Raw genomic sequence first — 20,486 nt, 5'->3', positions numbered from 1 at the left:
AGTCCATGGCTTTACCTTTTTTTACTGTTAGCACATGTGTGCAACTATAGAGATAGCACAGACAATGTTATGCAAAGTTGATTCAGAAACAAGTCAAACAGGTTGAACCAGCTCTTCCAGTCAGAACGTCTTCTTCCTGTTACCATTTTGAGCTCTGGCTAGCACGTTGGCAGAATGTACTGCGTCTGCGCAGAACCCCAATTTTTCACGGTTTTCTTTGATTTTGGTCAACGTTGCATTAGAATTGGGTACAACCATCCCCACTATCCAGACAAAGATAACTAGGGCAGTAGAAGGAATGTTTTCTAGCATTTCAATAGATATAATCAATGAGACATTGCACCCATATTCAGTAGGTTTTCTTAAAGGGTTATGGTGGAGACAGAATGGAAAATCAGCACCAAGGACAGGAAAAACAACCTGATCCAACTTGCTACTGACTAAGTGACATCAGTAAATACTGAAACTCTAACATGCCTAGTACATGAAATTTTCAAAATATTAGAGACATGGAAGTTGATAACACACAAAGCTGTTCAACCTTCTTTCCCCTTGCTTAACAGAATTTGTTAACTTTACATTTCATGTTATAGATAAATTTAATTTCATCCTAGAAGGTAATAACCCTTACTGTGTACAAATAGGTAAATATATCAAAGAATGTTTAGACCTCAGAACAAGAAGTATAAGTTAACTCATCTATTATCTTGTACGTAGGTTAATTTCATTGTACCCAATGTATTTGTATATGTCGCTGTACTTTTGTGGTGTCAATAAAGTTCTGTCATATGATAATATTAAGTGATGACAAATTAAATGAGCCATGGTGGATACAGAATGGACATTACAGTGACAACATCCTGACAGAGAAAACTGTTAGTAACAGTAGAACCAACCTGAGCAGATTCTTCATCTTCTGCATCATCTCTCTCCTCCTCTTGTCCCTCCCCTGCCTCCTCCTCCTCCTCCTGTTCAGTATGAGCAGATGCAGGTCTGCTGTCCTCTGCCTGTGCAGCAGACTTTCTCCTGGAAACCCTGCGTTCTTGTACCTTCCTCTCTTTCTTGGTTATCTTCTGCAAGAAGGAAGACTGTTTTAGTTACCTCTTACCAGGTGATGTTTGTCTACCATGATCCACTTGTTCAAAACAAGTCAAAACAATAAAGACTTTAAAAAAAAAACTCTTTACATCCCATACAAAAGGACGTTCCTACGTAACTGAAGCTAGGTTCTCATTTTCACCTGTCGTGTGAGTGAGTCAAGTGAAGGAATACGTGTGAAGCGCCCTTCCCAAGGACACAACATTGGGGCCTGCTTGGGATTCGAACCCAGAACCTTCAGATTCAATACGCAAGACCACCTTGCTATCACCTTAAGTTTGTAAATCATTCCCTCAGTGTAATTTGTTGTTATTTCAACTCCTTTGCTCCAAACCCTGTACCCTTCTCCACATTCCTCATGTTGATGAAATATCTGACAGACCGCTGCAAGAGACAGAGATGTCTGGAGACAGTGGTCCGTCCTCACTAGTCTTCTATCTTGTCCCCCCAACAACCAGGAGGTCAAGGAACTAGGTAGGTAAGTAGACTGACCTTGCGGGAAGTTGCAGTTGACCTTGGGCGCGTCTCTTGCTCAACTTGCTGACCCAGTTTCTCCGCTGTGTCCAGAGATGACCTTCCACCGGGCGCTGACTTCGGCTTCTAAACAAGCAAACCAAACAAAGAAACATCATAATCACCATGTTATAATGGCTTGAGATGCTCATTACTTGCTTCCTGCATCTCTCTTGCCCTCCTTATCCTTAGGTAGGTCTTCTGCAGCATGTATCTTCACATTTATTTATTGATGTACAGTACTTAGGTTTTGCATGGTCTCCCTACCCTCTGTGACAATGTCTGAATTGAGGAAATTGCCCATTACTTTTTGTTCAAATATTTTCCTACAGACTTTGAACACTGTAACAAAAGTAAGCACAAACCTTTTCTGTCTTCATGATGGACTTGATGTCAATTTTACTGGCTTGTTTGAACTTTGATTCACCTTCATCAAAGTCATCAAACTGCAAAAAAACAAATTCATGATTGTATGAATGAGGATGAATAACCAATCAGAGCTAGGAATACATTAGCCACATTCTGATTGATGGCAAATCAGCACCAAGGACAGGCCTGATCCAATGCTGCTGACTAAGTACGTAACATTGTGATGCAACAGAAATATGACATTTGCTACATGAAGATTTGAAAAGATAGAAGTTGATATAGTAAGTGATGGTAAATCAGCACCAAGGATAGCAGTAACCTACACCAACATGCTGCTGGCAAAGCAACACAGCAAAAAAATTGCTGTTTACTACATGAAAATTGATAAAGACACAAGTGATAGCAAATCAGCACCAAGGGCATCCCTTGGTACTGATTTGCCATCACTTGGTGCAAAATCATCACAACAGATATTTTTAACCTTCTCCCTGCTACCTAACTGTATATTAGTCTATAACAAACACAAATTTGTTGCTGAAAGGATACTTTAGATTGGAGGAGGTTAAGCAAAGTGTGATAACATGACAGCATTGCAGCATAAAGTGTTGTCTTCTTTTGTTTACTACAACTTTGTAAGGCATTGCAAGCCTTTAGTCTGTAAAATGAACAAATTATGTTTTCTACCTTTTTGACAGGAGGCTCCTTAGCCTTGGCCTTGGCTTTCCCCTTCTGTGCTTGTTTTTTGGCAGGTTTCGGTTTTGGTTCTTCTTCTGTCTGCATCATGAAGTCTTCATATGACACTGACTCTTCTTCTGGTTCATCTGTCTGGGACACCCACTGGGAGAGGGAGACAATCATTTCTTCATATCAAGAATTCAAGTCAAATGCCAAAATGTAATCAGATAAAAAGATCTCAATAAAAATAGCTGCAATTGATACACAAGTATCTTTAATTGAGTAAATGCTTTTTGGTGTATCTTTAATTAGCTCCAAAGAATAGACAATGAGAAGTGGCCTCTGGATGTGAAAGGCCAAAACCCATGTGGGTGTTCAAGGAAGAGATGAATTAACAACATAAAGGAGGGCTTCCTCCACTTTAACTTGCATAGCATCAACCTACAGGACAGAGGCAAATGGCAGGCTGCCATCAAGCCTCAGCACCAGTGTGCAAGCACGTCTAACCCTCGTAAGTTGGGAAACAACACATGCTAAATTGTATGGTGACAGAGTGAGAGTGAGTATTTCATTTGAATTCAAAGTCTACTACAGGATATTAAGTACAGTTCAAACCAATAAAATCACCTTCTGTAGCACTTCTTGTATCCTTTCCTTCTGTGCCTCTGTCATCTCTTGTTCCTTATGTTTAACAGGAGTACCGGGCGGGGAGGGACCAGGTGACTGGCCGTAACGAGGGAAGTTAAACTCTTTTGTCCCCGTGCTTGGTCTGCTGTCATTAGGCCGGTGGAAACCAGTCTGACTCAAGGCTGGAGATTTAGGATAAAGAAAATCAGAGATTTCAGACTTCTTTGAAGTACTGGAGGGTCTCTTATGCAATCCACAGCTTCCTGATTCTCCTATATGCTTTGTCAGCTTCCCCAAACATAGCAAAGATCTGTAAACAATACTTGTCGACTTAAAAATTGTTTATTACTAATAGATAAATTTAAAGTGTTGAATTGAAACTAACAGTGAGCAAACTTTCACACAACTTTTTTACTGTAGACGTAGCAACTGATTAATGTTTCTTATACACATATGAGATTTCAAATTCAAAATTTAAGATCTAAAATTAATTTAAAAAAGGCCTATTACCATACCTCTCTCCTTGTCCTTGAGGTCCTGAGTGCTGACGTCGGCTGACAGAACCAGATCTATCTCTGACCAGGCCCGCGGTGTGGAACATGGGGACATGTAGGTGTCTGTGGGGGCCAGGGACAGGTCACTGGATACACTCGATACCTGGGGATAGATGGTTTATAAACAAAGCATTAAACGTAGTAAGCTAAGGTAGCTGTTATTTGGTTAGGCAGAGGGAGAAGATTATAGTGGAACATGGAGACAATCATGTACGTGTCTGTGGGGGCCAGGGACAGGTCACTGGATACACTGGACACCTGGGGAATGGGGGGATTTTACTACTCATTGTAGGTCTTATTTGATAGAATTACATCATGGATAGATAGCAAACCATTACCACCTGAAAACAAATTTATGATAGTTTCTCTCCCCATGAATAAATGCTTGGGATTGTGAGAAGAGTCCAAACTATTATTCATGCAAAAATTACAATCATTTGGACAGTTTAACAATTGCAATACTATTTCTTCTATCTAGAAATCTACAACACACTGTACCTCTGTAGGGCTGTGTCTCCCCGTCAGTGGTCTGTTCATCTTTCCCTGGAGGTTCTCAAACGGTACCTGGAACATTAAACAAAAATAGCAGGTCAATCATCAGATAATATAAGAAAGAAAAACACTGACGCATGCATGACACTGTACAATTTTTGTGCAATGTCCTAACCCATACCTGCTGAATATTTTCTACCAATTTTAAACATGTATTACAATCCCAAGAATGTCCTTTGTGATTGCACAACGATCGTTAAGTGTAAGTGTCTGATCCCTCAGTTTGCTAGCAAGATTTACCAGGTAGGTGTTAAGGTTGGTCGGTTCTGCTAGATCATCATCCCCATCATATAACATGCTCGGGTCCTCGTAGATTAAAGACTCTGGAAAAAAACAAAACAGAGACAAAATAAGATTAAGAAATGCATAGGACATGTATAGACCTGGCATACTAGACATTTCTATGAGTGGTGAATAAGGACCACTCCTCTTCCGAGTATCTCTTCTTGAGAGCCACTTTCTACACTCCTTGGTCATGTAATGGAAATACAGTTTGTATGTATTATTCCTAGAGGTAAATTATTTTGTAGGACACTGTTCTTGCATCTGATTGTAGAAAAGGCCAGAGCTTTTTAAACCCAACATATATCCTCCTACATACATTTATATGTATGTATTTGTAACACAAGGAAACACTGTAAATAATCAAGAGCCACTTGACCTTTCAAAATCCTGTAGCCTCTTGTGGCAGTGGCAATAGTAACGTGTATAAACATACCTGTTTCCAAGTCCTCTTCTCGTATCTCTGGCACTGTTAAAGAAGGGCAGACTGGAAGAGAGAAAATTTGTAAGAAATCAAAAATACTCAATATGGCAGTCTAGATTAGAGACTGAGAGACAGAACGTTAAAAAACAGACTTATTACAGACAAACTGTATTTAACATGTTGACTATTATAATGACTTTTTTATTGAATGTTATGAATGCTTTTCTTTTGCAAAGTTGACTAAATTTTGTTAGTACCTCCCTGAATAGTTTCATCAGGTTGGTAAGTCACTGAGTAAAGAGACACTTTTTACACAACCAAGTCTTTTATTCAGTCAACGTTTCTTCCTCAGGGCAATTCTGACTGGTTCACATTGCACTGCAGCACACTCAGGTGTTGCTGCTATAGATGCATTCCCAAATGTACAATATTTACACATTTACACAATCATATGTGTAGTTACAGGGAACTGTATCTATAATGAGTAGTACATTTAGTACCTTTTTTATGGGGTATGATGAAGATGTGATGTTTATAAGCCACCAGTACGTCTGCCCTGTTGTTGAGAAAACAGGCACAGCTGAGGGAGTTGTCCAGCAGAATCTCAGTCACCAGCACCTTCTGTGTGTCCCAGATCTTCACTGCACCGTCCCCACTGGAAGGTACAAGACTTTAGTTAGTACATCTCTCAGTATTCATAGACAATTCAAACTCTAATACTGGATAGATTATGGATATTACATGCAACTTAGGATCTCAGTCACCAGCACCTTCTGTGTGTCCCAGATCTTCACTGCACCGTCACCACTGGAAGGGACAACACTTTAGTTAGTACATCTCTCAGTATTCATATAGATAATTCAAACTCTGCTACTGGATAATGGATTCATAGATTATACAGAAACAGGCACAGCTGAGGGAGTCGTCTAACAGAATCTCAGTCACCAGCACCTTCTGTGTGTCCCAGATCTTCACTGCACCGTCACCACTGGAAGGGTAAAATACATATCTCATGCATATGAAAATGTATTCCTGGTTTCCCAACCAACCCTAGCAAAAACTTGACCACACAACATAGTATTTTCTGGCCATAAGCTTTTCATTATGATACATATTTTTCTTGTGAACCAATGAGACAAATGACAAACAACATCACATCCAGCCTAAGAGACACATTAAGCAACAAGCAGCTATTTTTTTAATGAAAATTGTCTTGATTAGGCTAGGAGACCCAGATAAAAGCCAACATACCATACAATATGTAAAGCTCAAAGTGTCTATAAATAGGCCTAATCTTCCTCTCCACTCCTGTTAAGCAGAGGTTTCAAATTACCGGTAGTTTCATACTCTTTTTTTTTAAGGCAGTGTGATACTATCTTGCAGCCACCAAAAGATCTGCTTGGAGAGTATAATTATAATGCAAACATCATCCATGCCCACCTGCATGTACAGAAGAGTCCCATGTTATGGCAGGCGTCCACAGACAGAACTGCACTGCTGTGTTCTGCCTTCATCCTGCGACTCTCTGAACCTTCTGATGAAGCCTGGCTCTCAGTGTCACCTGAACAAAAACATGGTTTTTATTTGTATTTACTGGCAATGATACAAGTCATTACTAGGTCATCACAGGCAGACTAGCGTAACTGCTGACCCACAAAAAGTACAGTTTTGACAGAAAAAGTCTTTGCCAGCAGTGTTATGATACTTTTGTATGGATCTTGCACTAAGTCCTGTCCTTGGTGCTGAAGTGCCATCGCTTATTACATCAACTTCCATTTGTCTGTGTTTTCAAATCTTGATGTAGTCATGTTATGTTCTCAGCTACATGACTATGTGTTGCTAAGTCAGTAGCAAGGTTTAGACTGTTATTACTGTCCTTGGTGCTGATTTGCCATCGCTCATCATATCAACTTCCATCTCTTTTTCTTTGATGGTACTCAGATGGCAACTTTTGAATTTGCTGTGTTTCTTAGTCAGTAGCATTAGCTTTGAAATTTCTATGTAACATTGTTCCTGTCCTTAGTGCTGATTTACCATCAGAATGTGGATGTGTGCCTAATTACTTAATAAAAATTATGTATCCCTAGCTCTTATTGCTAATATACATCAGACTACTCAATGCTTGCTGTAAATCGAGTATATCACTCAGGTTTTAACTTTATGTCAGGTTGACACAATGACATAAGCTCAGACATACCTTCCTCGTCTGTTGTCACCTCTTCCCTATGTTCTGTCAGTGTGATGAGGTCCAACTGGCCACTGCTGCATCCACACAGGAGGGAGGAACCCTACAGGGGTGTTAAAGAGAACTGCATTATTTACACTGTTAACGTCACTCAATCCTTGTGATTCAGAAGTTGTTGCAATTGATAAATGAAGACAGCATTTTACCTTGCAGTGCAGTGTTATACGTTTTGCTGAAAAACATAAGCAATATCCTTACTGCTGATTTGCTATCATATTTGCTATGTATAATAAGGAAACTAAAATTTGCACTATGAAGATATTAGTGTAGTAAGAGGCCAGAAGCATTAGTTCAAACTGCTTTACTCTTTACTCTCGATTAAACGTACCGGTACGTTTATTTTTTTTCGCCTTGAAATCCGCCCGGTACGTTCTTATTTTAGACGGTACGTTTATTTTTTTTTCAGAATCAAAAAAAGTTCCGGGCAAAAAAGTACGTAACTGCAGAGTTAAAATGTCACGAAAGGCACATGTCTGGACGTAAAAAGGAAGTTCCTACTACAAATAATACATTTAAGTCTTTTTGTAGGAGCTTGTTGTGGTATTCTAGCGGGAACTTTTCATGTTTTGTCGTTAGTTCTGCCAGTACGCAAGAGGATCCGACAAGACCGGGGGTGGCCGCTCCGGTGTTGAACGGCCTTGAATAAACTAACTCTCGTGTCCCTTTTTTTGTTGGCCCGAACATCCACCCGGTACGATCTCATTTTGGACGGTGCATATAATAATTTTTCAAAATCGGGGCATAGTTAACAGCATTGAAAGTACATGCCCTTTGGAGAAAACATCTTTTCTGGGTGCAAGTTTTTGGAAAGCCACGATGCCCGGACACAGCCGCCCAAAGTAGCGGCCACTTTGCAACATGTCAAATATGCACGGGCAGAACTTTACTGACACCAAACGTACGGCAGATTTACTGAGTCATCGTACTTGTACTTTTGTAGGGAAAAGATCACCTCTTTTTTTCAAAAAGGTAAGTAATATTTTGGAACACGTAGACTCTAGCGTTACTAGACTTACTAGAAATAATTTGGGGGGGAGGAACATGTGCTTGCACATTACGTGTTTCAAGTATTCCTTTTTCCAACGAAAATATGAAAATAATACCAGACAAGAGTGTATTTTAGCATAATAAATCGTATTTCTCACAAAAATTCCAAAATCCTACCAGAGAAATGACAATTCAAGCTGGAAATAGTCCGTTCTGAATGGCGCACGTAAGGAGTAAACACTTGAAAACTTCCCACGATGTGGAAGAGCCTACTTTGAGTATGGGGAAGCTATGATTTTTAAATGTGAATAAAACTCTTTCTTAAAAAATCACATATAGATGTTACATTATGGAAGAGTTGAGTAATTCTTAAAAAGGTGTTGACATGACAAAACTTGCAATCTATTCATATCAAGTACACATCAAAATGTTTTAAAATATTCATGTCCCCCTACTAGAGAATGAACCATTCTTCCAAGCCCCGCCTCCCATCATTTGCATACTAACACAAACTTCAAAGCTTGCTACATTTTGTAAGTGAAACCTGAGACCCTTGAGATTGTGGCAGTCCGAATTGTTGCTATTCTCGTGTGAACTTTGTGTGTGACTTGTGGATTGTGTCAATTGTTTGAAAACTGATTGAAGTTTTTTTTAAAGGTATAAAAATGAAATACCATTCAAAATCTAACATTATATTCTATATTTGATTCTTTTCCCTATGTCTTTTTACACATTAATGCAAATTTGTATAGAGCATGTATTTAGCATATTGTAAATTTCTGTTCAACTTCAAACTCTATTCATGTAATTTTTCTTAACCTTAAAAAATCAAGGACTCTTATCCCAAAACTTGATAGTTGCTCAATGCATGCATGCAATGTAATGATCAACAACAAATTGTGTGAACTCAGAGTCAGATCTCAAGTTAGAATGTAGATGGATTATGTCATTAGACTGCACGACATATACAAAGGCATGTACCTCTTATTAACCTGTAAGAATGCAGGCTGATAATTTGGTAATTTTCCAGGGGTATGTTTATTCTGGGGGGGGGGATATTTATTAGGTTTTGAAGATTTCTCGGGGGTACTTTTTTTCCGGGGGTATGTTTATTTGGGACCTGTGTTTGCAAGGGAAACATACATGTACACCATGAGAACACATTTTAGTAGCATAAACATTGCTTTCACATGTCAATTAAAAATTTTCCGGGGGGTACTTTTATTCCAGGGGGTACTTTTATTACATTTTGAAGATTTGTCCGGGGGGTACTTTTATTCCAGGGGGTACTTTTATTCGAGAGGTGAGAGTACTATAGTCTAAGATTCATATGCTCTGTGTTGCTAAGTAATAATAGTGTAGGGAGGTTATTGTTAAATAGAACCCTATCATCTGGAAAATAAAGTTGAAACCTTAACACTTAAACCGCAGCAAAGTGTACATATTTGAACATGAAATCCTGACTTACAATGCGAGCATGTGCCACCACATCAGACCCTATCCTGGTGAGGTGCAGCAGTGAGAGTTCAGGCAGAGAGAAGAACTGTAGAACGTCCCAGTCCTGTTGTCTGGTCCTGGTCACCAGGCACTGGTGCTCTGTGTCATGGTACACTTCTATGATCTACAGGAAAAAAGTTGTGTGTTATGCCTAAAGCCTAGTTTACCAGTCATGCAAACAAATTCTCATAAAAAATTGCTGTATTTCTGAAAATTTTTCTAAAGCTCTGGCCTGATTGATCCACAATTTAAGCATGAAAAATCAGAAATATTGTACATCGTGTAGACATTCAAGTGACACTCAAGTGTAAAAATCTTGAAGTTAGCAATAGAATTTCAAATCCTTGCTGACAGATACAGCATCAATGTTCTGAAGTCATGAATGGGTCTGCAGGTTTCAGCAGAGGTTTGATTACATTTCAGCACCAAGGACAGGTTGATATCTTTTTTCCCTAGCAGATTTGAACAGCTGTGAACATATACAGGGAATTACAGAGATACATAATACTTACAGCATCTTTGTTAGCCTGCAGCTCCAGATGCTTCACACCTGGTTCTTGTACGTCCATGAAGAGAACCCACCCATCCTTACCACATTCAAACTAAAGCTTATACACCAGATTCAAGCATGTCAACTTCATAAAGGGAACCATACAGATAGGGAATACTCACGGCGTCTTTGTTAGCCTGTAGTTCCAGATGCTTCACCCCTGGTTCCTGCACGTCCATGAAGAGAACCCGTCCGTCCTGCATCCCCATCAGGAGGAAGGCTGACGCACGTGGGCAGCAGCGGCCGTTCTCTGTCCAGTACTCTACTCCTACCTGCAGAAGGTTGCAAAGAATGAATTAGTTGTGGTATTGTGAAATGTTTTGCAGAATGGTCCAAGAAAGAACTATACAGATACAGATACCCCATCAGGAGGAAGGCTGAGGCTCGAGGGCAGCAGCGGCCGTTCTCTGTCCAGTACTCTACTCCTACCTGTGGGAGGGGGGAAGAACAGACATTAAACTGGAGAGAGACAGAGAGAGAGAGAGAGAGAGGGAGAGAGAGAAGAGAACCCGTCCGTCCTGCATCCCCATCAGCAGGAAGGCTGACGCACGCGGGCAACAACGGCCATTCTCTGTCCAGTACTCTACTCCTACCTGCAGAAGGTTGCAAAGAATGAATTAGTTGTGGTATTGTGAAATGTTTTGCAGAATGGTCCAAGAAAGAACTATACAGATACAGATACCCCATCAGGAGGAAGGCTGAGGCTCGCGGGCAGCAGCGGCCGTTCTCTGTCCAGTACTCTACTCCTACCTGTGGGAGGTGATTAAGTGTGTTTACCTTTGCAGAAGGAATTGTTTTGGGTGGCACTAACTTATGATAGGTTACCTGAGTGGGTACAGTGGGTATGTGCAATTATTCCTAATGGTTCTGTATTGGTTTTAACTTCATTATGTGCAATAGTATAAACTTTTGGATTTTAAAATGAAATGTACATTGATTTGCAATTCAGTGACTTGTACTTAAAGTTTACTGCGAATGATCAATACGTAATTCTTGAGTCCAGAGATTGGGTTTTACAGGGATTTGATGCGGTGATATAGAAGAGTTTAGTTTCATCATAGTCATTCTTATCCATTTGTGTTGAGAGAATAGGGGTCCTCCCCAATATGAGTGAATTGCTCAGTCATGTGTTAATTGGTAATCCCAGACTGGTGCAAGGCCCAACATCCTGATGTCCCCAGCCGTTGTATGTGGCCTTCTCCGTACAAAAAACAAACAAACAATGTTAACAGACCTGCAGAGTCCCCAGACTTGTACATGGCACGACATCCTGATGTCCCCAGCCGTTGTATGTGGCCTTTTCCGTCTGCTGCAGTTTACGCAGAGCCGCACGGTTTGAAGGTCTGGAACAAATAGCAGATTAAGTACATATTGACATGTAAAACCTGGGGGAGGGGTTAAAACTCGGGCTAAGTCATGATGTTCTACATGTGAACTATAAGCCGTACAAACCCTCTACATGGTCGCTGAAAATTTGATCCCTGTGTAATTGTGTGTTGGAATAAAGTTCAACATTTTACTATGATTACTACCAACACAGATGAACTTTCATAAAAACCCTCAAAATGTGAACTGCTAAGAAACATACTCCTGTGTGTTAACTATAACACACTCCTGGATAGAAACCATGTATATGTTGACTTCAACTACTGTAACAACAAAAACTATTTCCTAAATCCAAGATGTTGACAAACAGACACCCACCTGAGCTGCCTTTTCTCTATGTCTGCTGCTGCCTCTTTAGCCTTAGTGACATACTCTTCCTGGATTTCAGCTATATCCCACACAAGGTGTCGACAGGCTGGGTCACTCCTGGAGAGGGAAGAGATGGGAGTTCAGCACCAAGGACAGGGAAGCTGTCTTGTAGTACACATGGAGGAGTTTACTCCAAAGGCTTGAGAATGACTCATTTTTACTGTTCACAGTAATCGCTGGAAGAACGTACTTCAGCACTAAGGTCAGAGACTGAAGTTGAACAGTAAAAAATTTGAGTACTAAGTCTTTTTGTGTTGAAAAAGTACAGTTGATTCACAATGACTTCGACCAACCTATCCTTTAAAGTTTAAGACTTATTTGGTGGTGTAGTGGCATATGCCTTACATGTATTTGGTAACATATGCCTTATTTGGTGATGCATGCCTTATTTGGTAGTAATTGCCTTATTCGGTAGTGTGTACGTTATTTAGTAGGTAGTGTATGCCATATTTAGCAGTATAAGCCCTTACTTGGTAGTATAGGCCCATATCTCCCATGGGTTGATGAGTAGAAAGGCCATGTTGTGGGTCCTGTTGTACACTACATGGGTACATGTACTGTATACCTTAGTTTGTGGTGTATTAAAGCCTTACTTGGTAGTATAGGCCCATATCTCCCATGGGTTGATGAGTAGAAAGGCCATGTTGTGTGTCCTGTTGTAGGCCACACACTCCACCTGCTGGAAGGGGGAGATGGACGGGGGAGGGAGCACCGTGGACAGGTTCTTACGTTCCTTACGCGAAAACAGTCGCACGCTGGGGGAAGGGAAATACGTGCAATGTCATTAGGTTGGTAAATGACTGTATAACAACATTCTGTATTCACATCCTACACGTAAAAGTCATTCTCTGAGGAAGATGACAGACAATCATGGAAACATCGGGTTGTCTTTGGTTGAGAAGAACCATGCTGGGTATAATGATTATCACAAAACAGTTCAGCTCAATCAAAAATGAATTCAATGAACGGTTGAGCTACTTTTCGACTACTTTTCCACTTTTGCAATGACAAAAAAGACAGACGCTATGTACAGTATTTACAGGATCCAGAGTAGGTCATTGTGCTAAGGAAAGCTTAGCTCTTTTCAACTGCAGCACACAACATCATGTTTTGTCATTTTCTACCCCAGCATCTGCTTTCAGGTGCCACATGAGGTCACATTCCCCCTTGAATAAGGACACTGCTTCATTTTTTTTACGGAGAACTACAAAGATTTTCTGTTGGAGGCAGATTGAAGATTGTTCCTACCTTGAGTCGTCCCCCACGAGCATGACCCTCTTGCTCTTGCCGGTTGCCGGGACGACGGTTAGCGAGCACGCCCGACAGCGAGCGTGTGCCCAGAAGTCCACCACGTGGTTCAGGAACCAGGTGCTGATCCGGCGCGGCGAGGCGCAGTACAGAAGGTTGTCATTGGTCAGACCCATCCACTGGATACCTTCTTTGTGTAGACTCAGGCTGAAAACAAGAGGTATAGAGGATGGTGTAAGCCTTATTTGGTGGTGTATGCCTTATTTGGTGATGTATGCCTTATTTGGTAATGTATGCCTTATTTGGTAGTCTATGCCTTACTTGGTAGTCAATGCCTTATTTGGCAGAGTATGTCTTATTTTCGAATGAAAGCTCATCTGTGTTGGTAGAATCCATAGTTAAAGAGTCCGGAAGTCGGAAACGTGATGACGTCAGGAGTGCATCAAAATTGGCGGGAAGACAGTATCTCCCACCATCACTTTGTGAGAGGCGTGAAGGAGGCAGTTTACATCAGGGCCCACCAACCCTCTCTGAACCGTGATGGTGGGAGATACCGTCTTCCCGCCAATTTTGATGCACTCCTGACGTCATCACGTTTCTGACTTCCGGAAAGTCAGTGACTGCATCACAAATCTGACGAAGGTTGACGGGATCAGCCGAAAATTTATGGTGAGTTTCCTTCTTGAGTTGGAACAAGTCAAACTCTTTAACTATGTCTTATTTGGTAGTGTGTGTATGCCTTATTTGGTGGTGTGTTCCTTATTTGGTAATGTATGCCTTATTTGGTAATGTATGCCTTATTTGGTAATTTATGCCTTATTTGGTAATTTATGCGTTATTTGGTATGACAGACTGTATCACCTGTAAATGATGTCCATGGTGTCGAGTGACCACATCTTGACGGTTCCGTCCAGCGAAGAGGTCAGCACGAGCGCAGAGGTCGCGGGGTGCAGGACCAGCTGGGTGACCCCTCGGGAGTGACCCCGGAACACGTGCACCAGACCACCCTTAATGCTCCACACCTTAACTGTGGACACAAAGTTCAGAAGCAGAGGTTTGATGTTATTTCAGCACCAAGGACAGGCAGGGTTCAGATACAGACTGACAAAATGGTTGATATGTATTTTCTGGTGTCATTGGTTGGTTTTCTTTTTTAGACTTCCAAAGTTTCAGCAGAGCTTTGATTGTATTTCAGCACCAAGGACAGGTTACCCACTAGCAGATTTCTTTCAAACTGAACCTGCCTTTTCCTTGTACATGTACATGACACATGTTCTCTCAAAGCATGCTCAACACTTCTCTCTACATCTCTATGTCAACCAAACTGCAATCATCAGGGCAGATGCATGGCGACTGCAGACATGTCCCTCCAGGATGTTCTGTTCTATGTCACTCTACCTCTAATTCTAATAATAAAGTGTATTACAGGAAATTCATGTCATACACATACCTTCAAAATCATGGCTACTGGTGACCAGCAGCTTGGCATGCTGGGAGAACTGGCACCCTGTGATGAAGGTCTTGTGGGCCCTGTGGGAACAGAGAACGGAAAAACTTGTGGACTATAATACTAATCTTATTAAAAAAATACACATGTATACTGGTAACACTGTATTCTGCATTTGACAGGAATGCTCTTTACAACATTGTTTTCCTACATCACTCATGGCTAAGGCTCAGTACACAGGACCAGCTATAGCTACATAGATGTGGCATGCCACATTCAGACGGTTTACTTAGGGCCCAGTCAATTGCTGTACGATCGTAGTGCAATCACAAACTTAGGGAGTAGTCGTGCATGTGTCCTGCAAAATTCAGCTGTCATGTTACAAAAACGTTTGTCTTAGATCCTTGTCCTTGGTTGTTTCTGTCCCAGGCTGCCTGAAAATTCTGTGGCATCGAAGTTGTATGACAACCTACAATGAAAATGACCATGCTGTTACCTGAGGATCTTGTACAGCAGCTGTCCCTCAGTGCTGTAACAGTAGAGGTCAGTCTCGGTACAGCAGTACAGATATACAGACAGCTAACTCACTAACCTGAGTATCTTGTACAGCAGCTGTCCCTCTGTGCTGTAACAGTAGAGGTCAGTCTCGGTACAGCAGTAGAGATGCTGCATGTTCAGGTCCAGCTGCACATAACGTGCCCAGCTGCCTCCTACGTTAGGCCACTCATGTCTGCAAGGACACAGATTTAAAAGATGAAACAAAATGATCTTGTTGACTCTCTGTAACACCCAAACTACAAACTACAAAAGAAGCCAACAAATTTGTCAAAGACAATCTAGAAACTTGCCTGTCTAGTTCAATGCCTGACTAGGGCTTAGGGTTAGAATCAGGTAAGGTTCTGGATAGTCTCCCCGTATCCAAGAACAAAGATTTGCCCCAGGCACAGTTCTGGATATGTGTGGACTATCTACAACTGTGCTTAAGAGCAACTGGTTCTAGATACAACCATGGAGGTAGAAAACAACAAGCTCTTATGATCTTTCACACCAATATAGAGATCAGTGTTAAAACATCTCCTTACTTGAGTACCAGCCTGTAGTTGGACATGGGCCGTATGTCAGCCATGATCTCAAGCCTCTTGGTGAACTCCCACACCTTGGTGCCCCCCACCCCCCCTGTGATCAGCTCATCTCTCCCAGGATTCCACAGCATGAAGAGGACAGACTTCAGGTCATGGTTCTCAACGGAACACGTCTCGTCAAAGTTCTTGTTATAAACCTGGAATAAGAAAGGATACATATGAGTAGTTAGTACCGTGGAATATTGTTGTTGCAAACCTGGGATAGGAAGAACACACAGTATTTTTCTTGACTATCTTTTTGTGGATGAAGGTAAGTTCATGGCCTCACAAATTTCATTTGTTGGTTCTCAGAGTTATCCTTGATTCAGAACACATCTTGTCAAAGTTATTTTTGTAACCCTAACATACCTAACATAGGAAGAGCATTTATATATTTACATACAATGATGTAGGAGTGGTTGTATCATGGAACAGCATAGTATATGGTGGAAGAAGGTATTTCAGCACTAAGGTCAGGGAACGTATATCATAGTGGAAGCTAGAGGAAAAATGCAGAGTCTTACATGTATTTTTTGATGCATAGCAGTAGATACCATGCAATGTACCATCAAACAATTGTTGTATAATAAAGGGTATTGTTATCATTATTATACATAGACTGTAGACTAGAGCAGATGTACGTCTTAAGGTTTGTTGAAGATTTGTTGAAGATCTCACCTTGAGAGAGAAGTCTTTCCCCAGGGTGAAGTAAACGTTGTACTTCTTGGAGAAAGTGATCTTCTTGATGACATTGAACATGTACTTGGGGTAGTGAAGGCTGCGCACAACTGGAGCGATAACATAAGACAGTTACAAATACATGCTTTTAATCTAGATTTAATTAAAACAGTACTTCTATAGGGTATAGAATTTTCTTCTTACACAACCAGTAAGGTTCTCACCTGCTTACGTTACTGGTTGTGTAAGAAGAAAATTCTATACCCTAAGTATCTTCCAACCTGATGAAATTATTTACGGAAAGTACTTCTATAATTAGTAATCAAAAATTGTTTTACTGTGACTAATATAAATCATTACTTGGAACACTAAATATTGTAACGAAATGAGCATATATTTTCATCTATGTTTTTGGCAAATATGGCAACATCACTGCAAACTGTGAAAATTTTATTCAAGAGGGTAAGAGAGATTTCCGCAGTTCTAACTTCAAGGTTGACATGGTTCTACAGAAGGCATATTTGCAGTGTCATGAATTTGCTGTAGGAAGGTTGAATGATTTGCAGTTACTGTTACTTGGTAGTTGAGTAGAATAATATTATTATAATTCTGGTATATTCTAGTGAAATTGGAATCATTGTGTTACTGACCAGGATGTCCAACGATGACATCGCTGTACCAGCAGGTGATCCCCCGTGTGTCCAGGATAGAGAACATCCGCAGACGGCCGTTAAACGTCACTGGAAAAAAAGATCAGGCAGATTTTTTTAGAAATAAATTAAAAGTAGTCTCAAAGCTTTTTTTGAGGCTGTAGGGGCAGTGGGTTGTTAGTCCACTGTGTCTAGGGCACAGTATTGGAAGGTGGAGCCCATCCCTCTCCTTCTACCTTCCTTCTTTCCACCTTCTACCTCCCCAACCAAGGTTTCATTCCACAAAAAACAAATGTTGTACAACATTGAACCTCATTTTGCTACATACATATAACTGTAAATGTTCCTCTAACACATAGGAGCTTTCAATGTTCATTCTGTAGGTAAAACAAGGCTACTGTACTGTGCTTTCATAAAACTGCCATGGACTATAGAAACCAAAAACTCAGGTGATATTCTCTGCAGACAGACTTAAGTGGAGAGTGTATCACATTTCTTTCTCATGTTACAGTTAACCCAAATGGTTCAAACTGCAAACTAGTTACTGTACCAGCACTTTTCTCAAGTACCACATAGTAGAGGAATAGTCTCCTTTTTTTCAAAGAAGCTGGTTTGTTATGCCAAAGAGCAGTTATTCTGCGGCCATAGAAAGGGCAGTATATAATAGATTATTATGTACATTGTGTAATACCAAAAGAAGCTGATGTGTTATGCCAAAGAGCAGTTACACTGGCCATTGAGATATTCAGCCTGTGCCTGTCAGTTCTAAATGGGAACTATGCGGCTCCAGATGTCTTACTGAGGGACGACTGTGTGTGTAAGATGTCGGTTAGCTTGAGGAATGAATCCCCTCTACTAATAGATACAGATATGTAGATAGTGTATACATACCATCAATGACATCAGTCAGCTTCTTGTTGTGTTCATACATCTGTCTGTGCTGGAACCCATACGGGATGGAGGTCTGTACCAAGATTCTTCCCGAGGTGTCTTCTGGTGAAACCATTGCCTCTCTTCCTGTCTTCTCTTTATGGTTTTCAAAACCTTTTTTTAAGACATAAGAAAACTTTATTAGCATTGACAGAATTTGAGAAAATCTAAATTATTGCTAACTTACAAATACAATTATAATATCAAACATCACGGATGATTAAAAACCTTAAGAAAAACATTCATATATACGTTGACATTCAGTTACCTTTAATGTCTTCAGACAGGTGTACATCTCTTTCAGCTGGTGAAATATCTTGAAGCTCATCATTTGAGTCTTCATTTTTCGACTTGTTGTCATCAAATTCTTTCTCTGGTTCTGACAGCGCAGATTTCACACTGTCAAGGTCGTTGTCTGTGACATTGTACTCCGTGCTGTCAATGCTGTGCACGCTGACGCCCTCAAACCTGACCTTGGAACGCGACACGAGCGATCTAGGCTGTACGTCTGCAGCCATTGAGGTCAAGTGTGAACCATTTTACAGAATCATGATGTCCTCTAGATCTTCACTGTAACATAGGCTTCTGAGATGGCTGAAGAAATAGTAATGATGAACTGTGTGCTCACCCCAATGGCTCTTCCATCCTTACTGTCTGTTTCATCCGTACAGTGACTGGCAGTTGAGATTTTGACACACAAATGGTTAACAGTGTTCTAAGCACCTCACGCCTCTTGGTCTGTTGTAGGCTCCACAGTACATGATGTTCCCTTCACTGTGACTTGGCCTTCGCTTCAGGGATGGCTGAGAAAATTAATGACTAACTGTCTGGTCATGGCCTTTTCATCCCCACTGTCACAGCTGAACAGCAACTTTCAGTTGAGATTTTGTTAGACAGTATGCTGGCTCTATTCTAAGCAGCTCTTGGTCTGTTGTAGCCCGACCACAGCACCTTGACTTCTCACATAATGGTTTGTGGGAGACTAGTGGAATAATAAGTCATGCCGGCTTGCCAGTTGCTAAGTCACACCGTGTCCGAACCCCACCTGCGAACAAAACACCAAACAAACGCACCTGTCACAAACCGCACGAACAGGCACGGCCTCACAATAGGCCTGACGTTTTTGTATAATTCGTTCAAACACACCGTCGAGTCTTGTGTACACACATAAAACTGTATTGCCTCACCTCAAGCGAAGATAGCGCGGCCGCGAGCAGTTTTTTATGTATGGATGATACACAAATAAACTCAGCGCTGTGGCTGAGTCAACACCAGGCTATTGTCTAACCCACAGGCAGGACTACGTCACCTGTATAAATACCACGTACAAAAGCTCACCTGAAATCGAGCCATCCAGGCAGGTGCATTGATTTCTTCTTAAGGCCGGTTCAGAGTCGCATTTAAGATCAATCTCGTCCATTTTGTCAGCTTTTTTTCCTCCAATGTTACAGCCAGGGAGAGACAGCCGGTCTGTCTGCAATATCCAAACTTGGAGGATCAGTTGCAGAGTTGCTTTCATGTTCGTTCAGGCGTGGTTAACCCTTGTCCAGCCGCGGCAGGTTGTGCCCATTCACGGCAAGCCAGCATGACGGGAACTGTTGCCGGCCCCCGGTGTTGGTTAACCCTGGAACCACTCACTAACACTGACCCCTAAAAAGGCTAGAAGCACAGTCAACACACGGGATTCAGTCTACGAACACTGACCCCTAAACGCACAGTCAACACACCAGAAGTCTAGCTCCAGTTGCACGTTGCTTGTTAAGTGATTTTCTTGACGTTAGCACGAACACAGACCGCCAGAAAAATACAAAAGAACTGCCTATGACTTTAACCCTTGCATCACTCATAAACACTGACCCCTAAACGCACAGTCAACACACCAGAAGTCTAAAGCTGGTTGCACGTTCTTGTTAAGTGATTTTTCTAGTAAGCACGAACACAGACCACCAGAAAAAATCACTACATACAAAAGAACTGGCTATGTTCCTTGCAACAATCACATTGAACACTGACCCCTAAATGCATGTCAACACACAAGATTCAGTCTAGTGCCAGTCGAACATTGAAGGCTGCTCGCTAAGTGATTTTTCTCGTAAGCACGAACGCAGACAGCCAGAAAAATCATTACTTCAGTTCCCTTTGTACAAAGGCACTGGCTGAACAAACAAGGGTCAGTATACAAACAGTCGTTGGGGATTTTTGAGTAGTTTTTAAACAGCTCATTCTTCTTGTTATCTTCCGTTGAGGCATTGTTTTGGGAGACAGTGTGTCAACAGGCTGGTAT

At 41.2% G+C, this 20,486-nt stretch overlaps 1 protein-coding gene across 1 annotated transcript in view; it reads right to left on the bottom strand.

The window, feature by feature from the left end:
• Positions 1-18,887, bottom strand: part of LOC109486518 — a 30,683-nt gene extending 11,796 nt beyond the window's left edge. The window contains exons 1-26 of the mRNA XM_019790353.1: positions 18,471-18,887; positions 18,164-18,316; positions 17,273-17,362; positions 16,623-16,732; positions 15,906-16,102; positions 15,416-15,553; positions 14,827-14,906; positions 14,238-14,403; positions 13,377-13,583; positions 12,722-12,883; positions 12,078-12,185; positions 11,608-11,716; positions 10,496-10,645; positions 9,795-9,947; positions 7,292-7,382; positions 6,535-6,655; positions 5,595-5,749; positions 5,107-5,157; positions 4,629-4,711; positions 4,335-4,400; positions 3,798-3,939; positions 3,283-3,464; positions 2,665-2,817; positions 1,977-2,057; positions 1,591-1,698; positions 897-1,073 (exon numbers count right to left, since the gene is read on the bottom strand). Of these exons, the coding sequence (XP_019645912.1) occupies positions 897-1,073; positions 1,591-1,698; positions 1,977-2,057; positions 2,665-2,817; positions 3,283-3,464; positions 3,798-3,939; positions 4,335-4,400; positions 4,629-4,711; positions 5,107-5,157; positions 5,595-5,749; positions 6,535-6,655; positions 7,292-7,382; positions 9,795-9,947; positions 10,496-10,645; positions 11,608-11,716; positions 12,078-12,185; positions 12,722-12,883; positions 13,377-13,583; positions 14,238-14,403; positions 14,827-14,906; positions 15,416-15,553; positions 15,906-16,102; positions 16,623-16,732; positions 17,273-17,362; positions 18,164-18,316; positions 18,471-18,720 (3,483 nt within the window). The 5' untranslated portion in view covers positions 18,721-18,887. The remainder of the gene's footprint in view (positions 1-896; positions 1,074-1,590; positions 1,699-1,976; positions 2,058-2,664; positions 2,818-3,282; positions 3,465-3,797; positions 3,940-4,334; positions 4,401-4,628; positions 4,712-5,106; positions 5,158-5,594; positions 5,750-6,534; positions 6,656-7,291; positions 7,383-9,794; positions 9,948-10,495; positions 10,646-11,607; positions 11,717-12,077; positions 12,186-12,721; positions 12,884-13,376; positions 13,584-14,237; positions 14,404-14,826; positions 14,907-15,415; positions 15,554-15,905; positions 16,103-16,622; positions 16,733-17,272; positions 17,363-18,163; positions 18,317-18,470) is intronic.
• Positions 18,888-20,486: the final 1,599 nt, after the last annotated feature.

This window comes from Branchiostoma belcheri, unplaced genomic scaffold (assembly GCF_001625305.1).
Source record: "Branchiostoma belcheri isolate BF01 breed outbred unplaced genomic scaffold, Haploidv18h27 scaffold80, whole genome shotgun sequence".
NCBI classification, from domain to species: domain Eukaryota; kingdom Metazoa; phylum Chordata; class Leptocardii; order Amphioxiformes; family Branchiostomatidae; genus Branchiostoma; species Branchiostoma belcheri.
The sequence above is the reverse complement of the archived record's forward strand: the minus strand, read 5'-3'. Positions and strand labels throughout refer to the sequence as shown.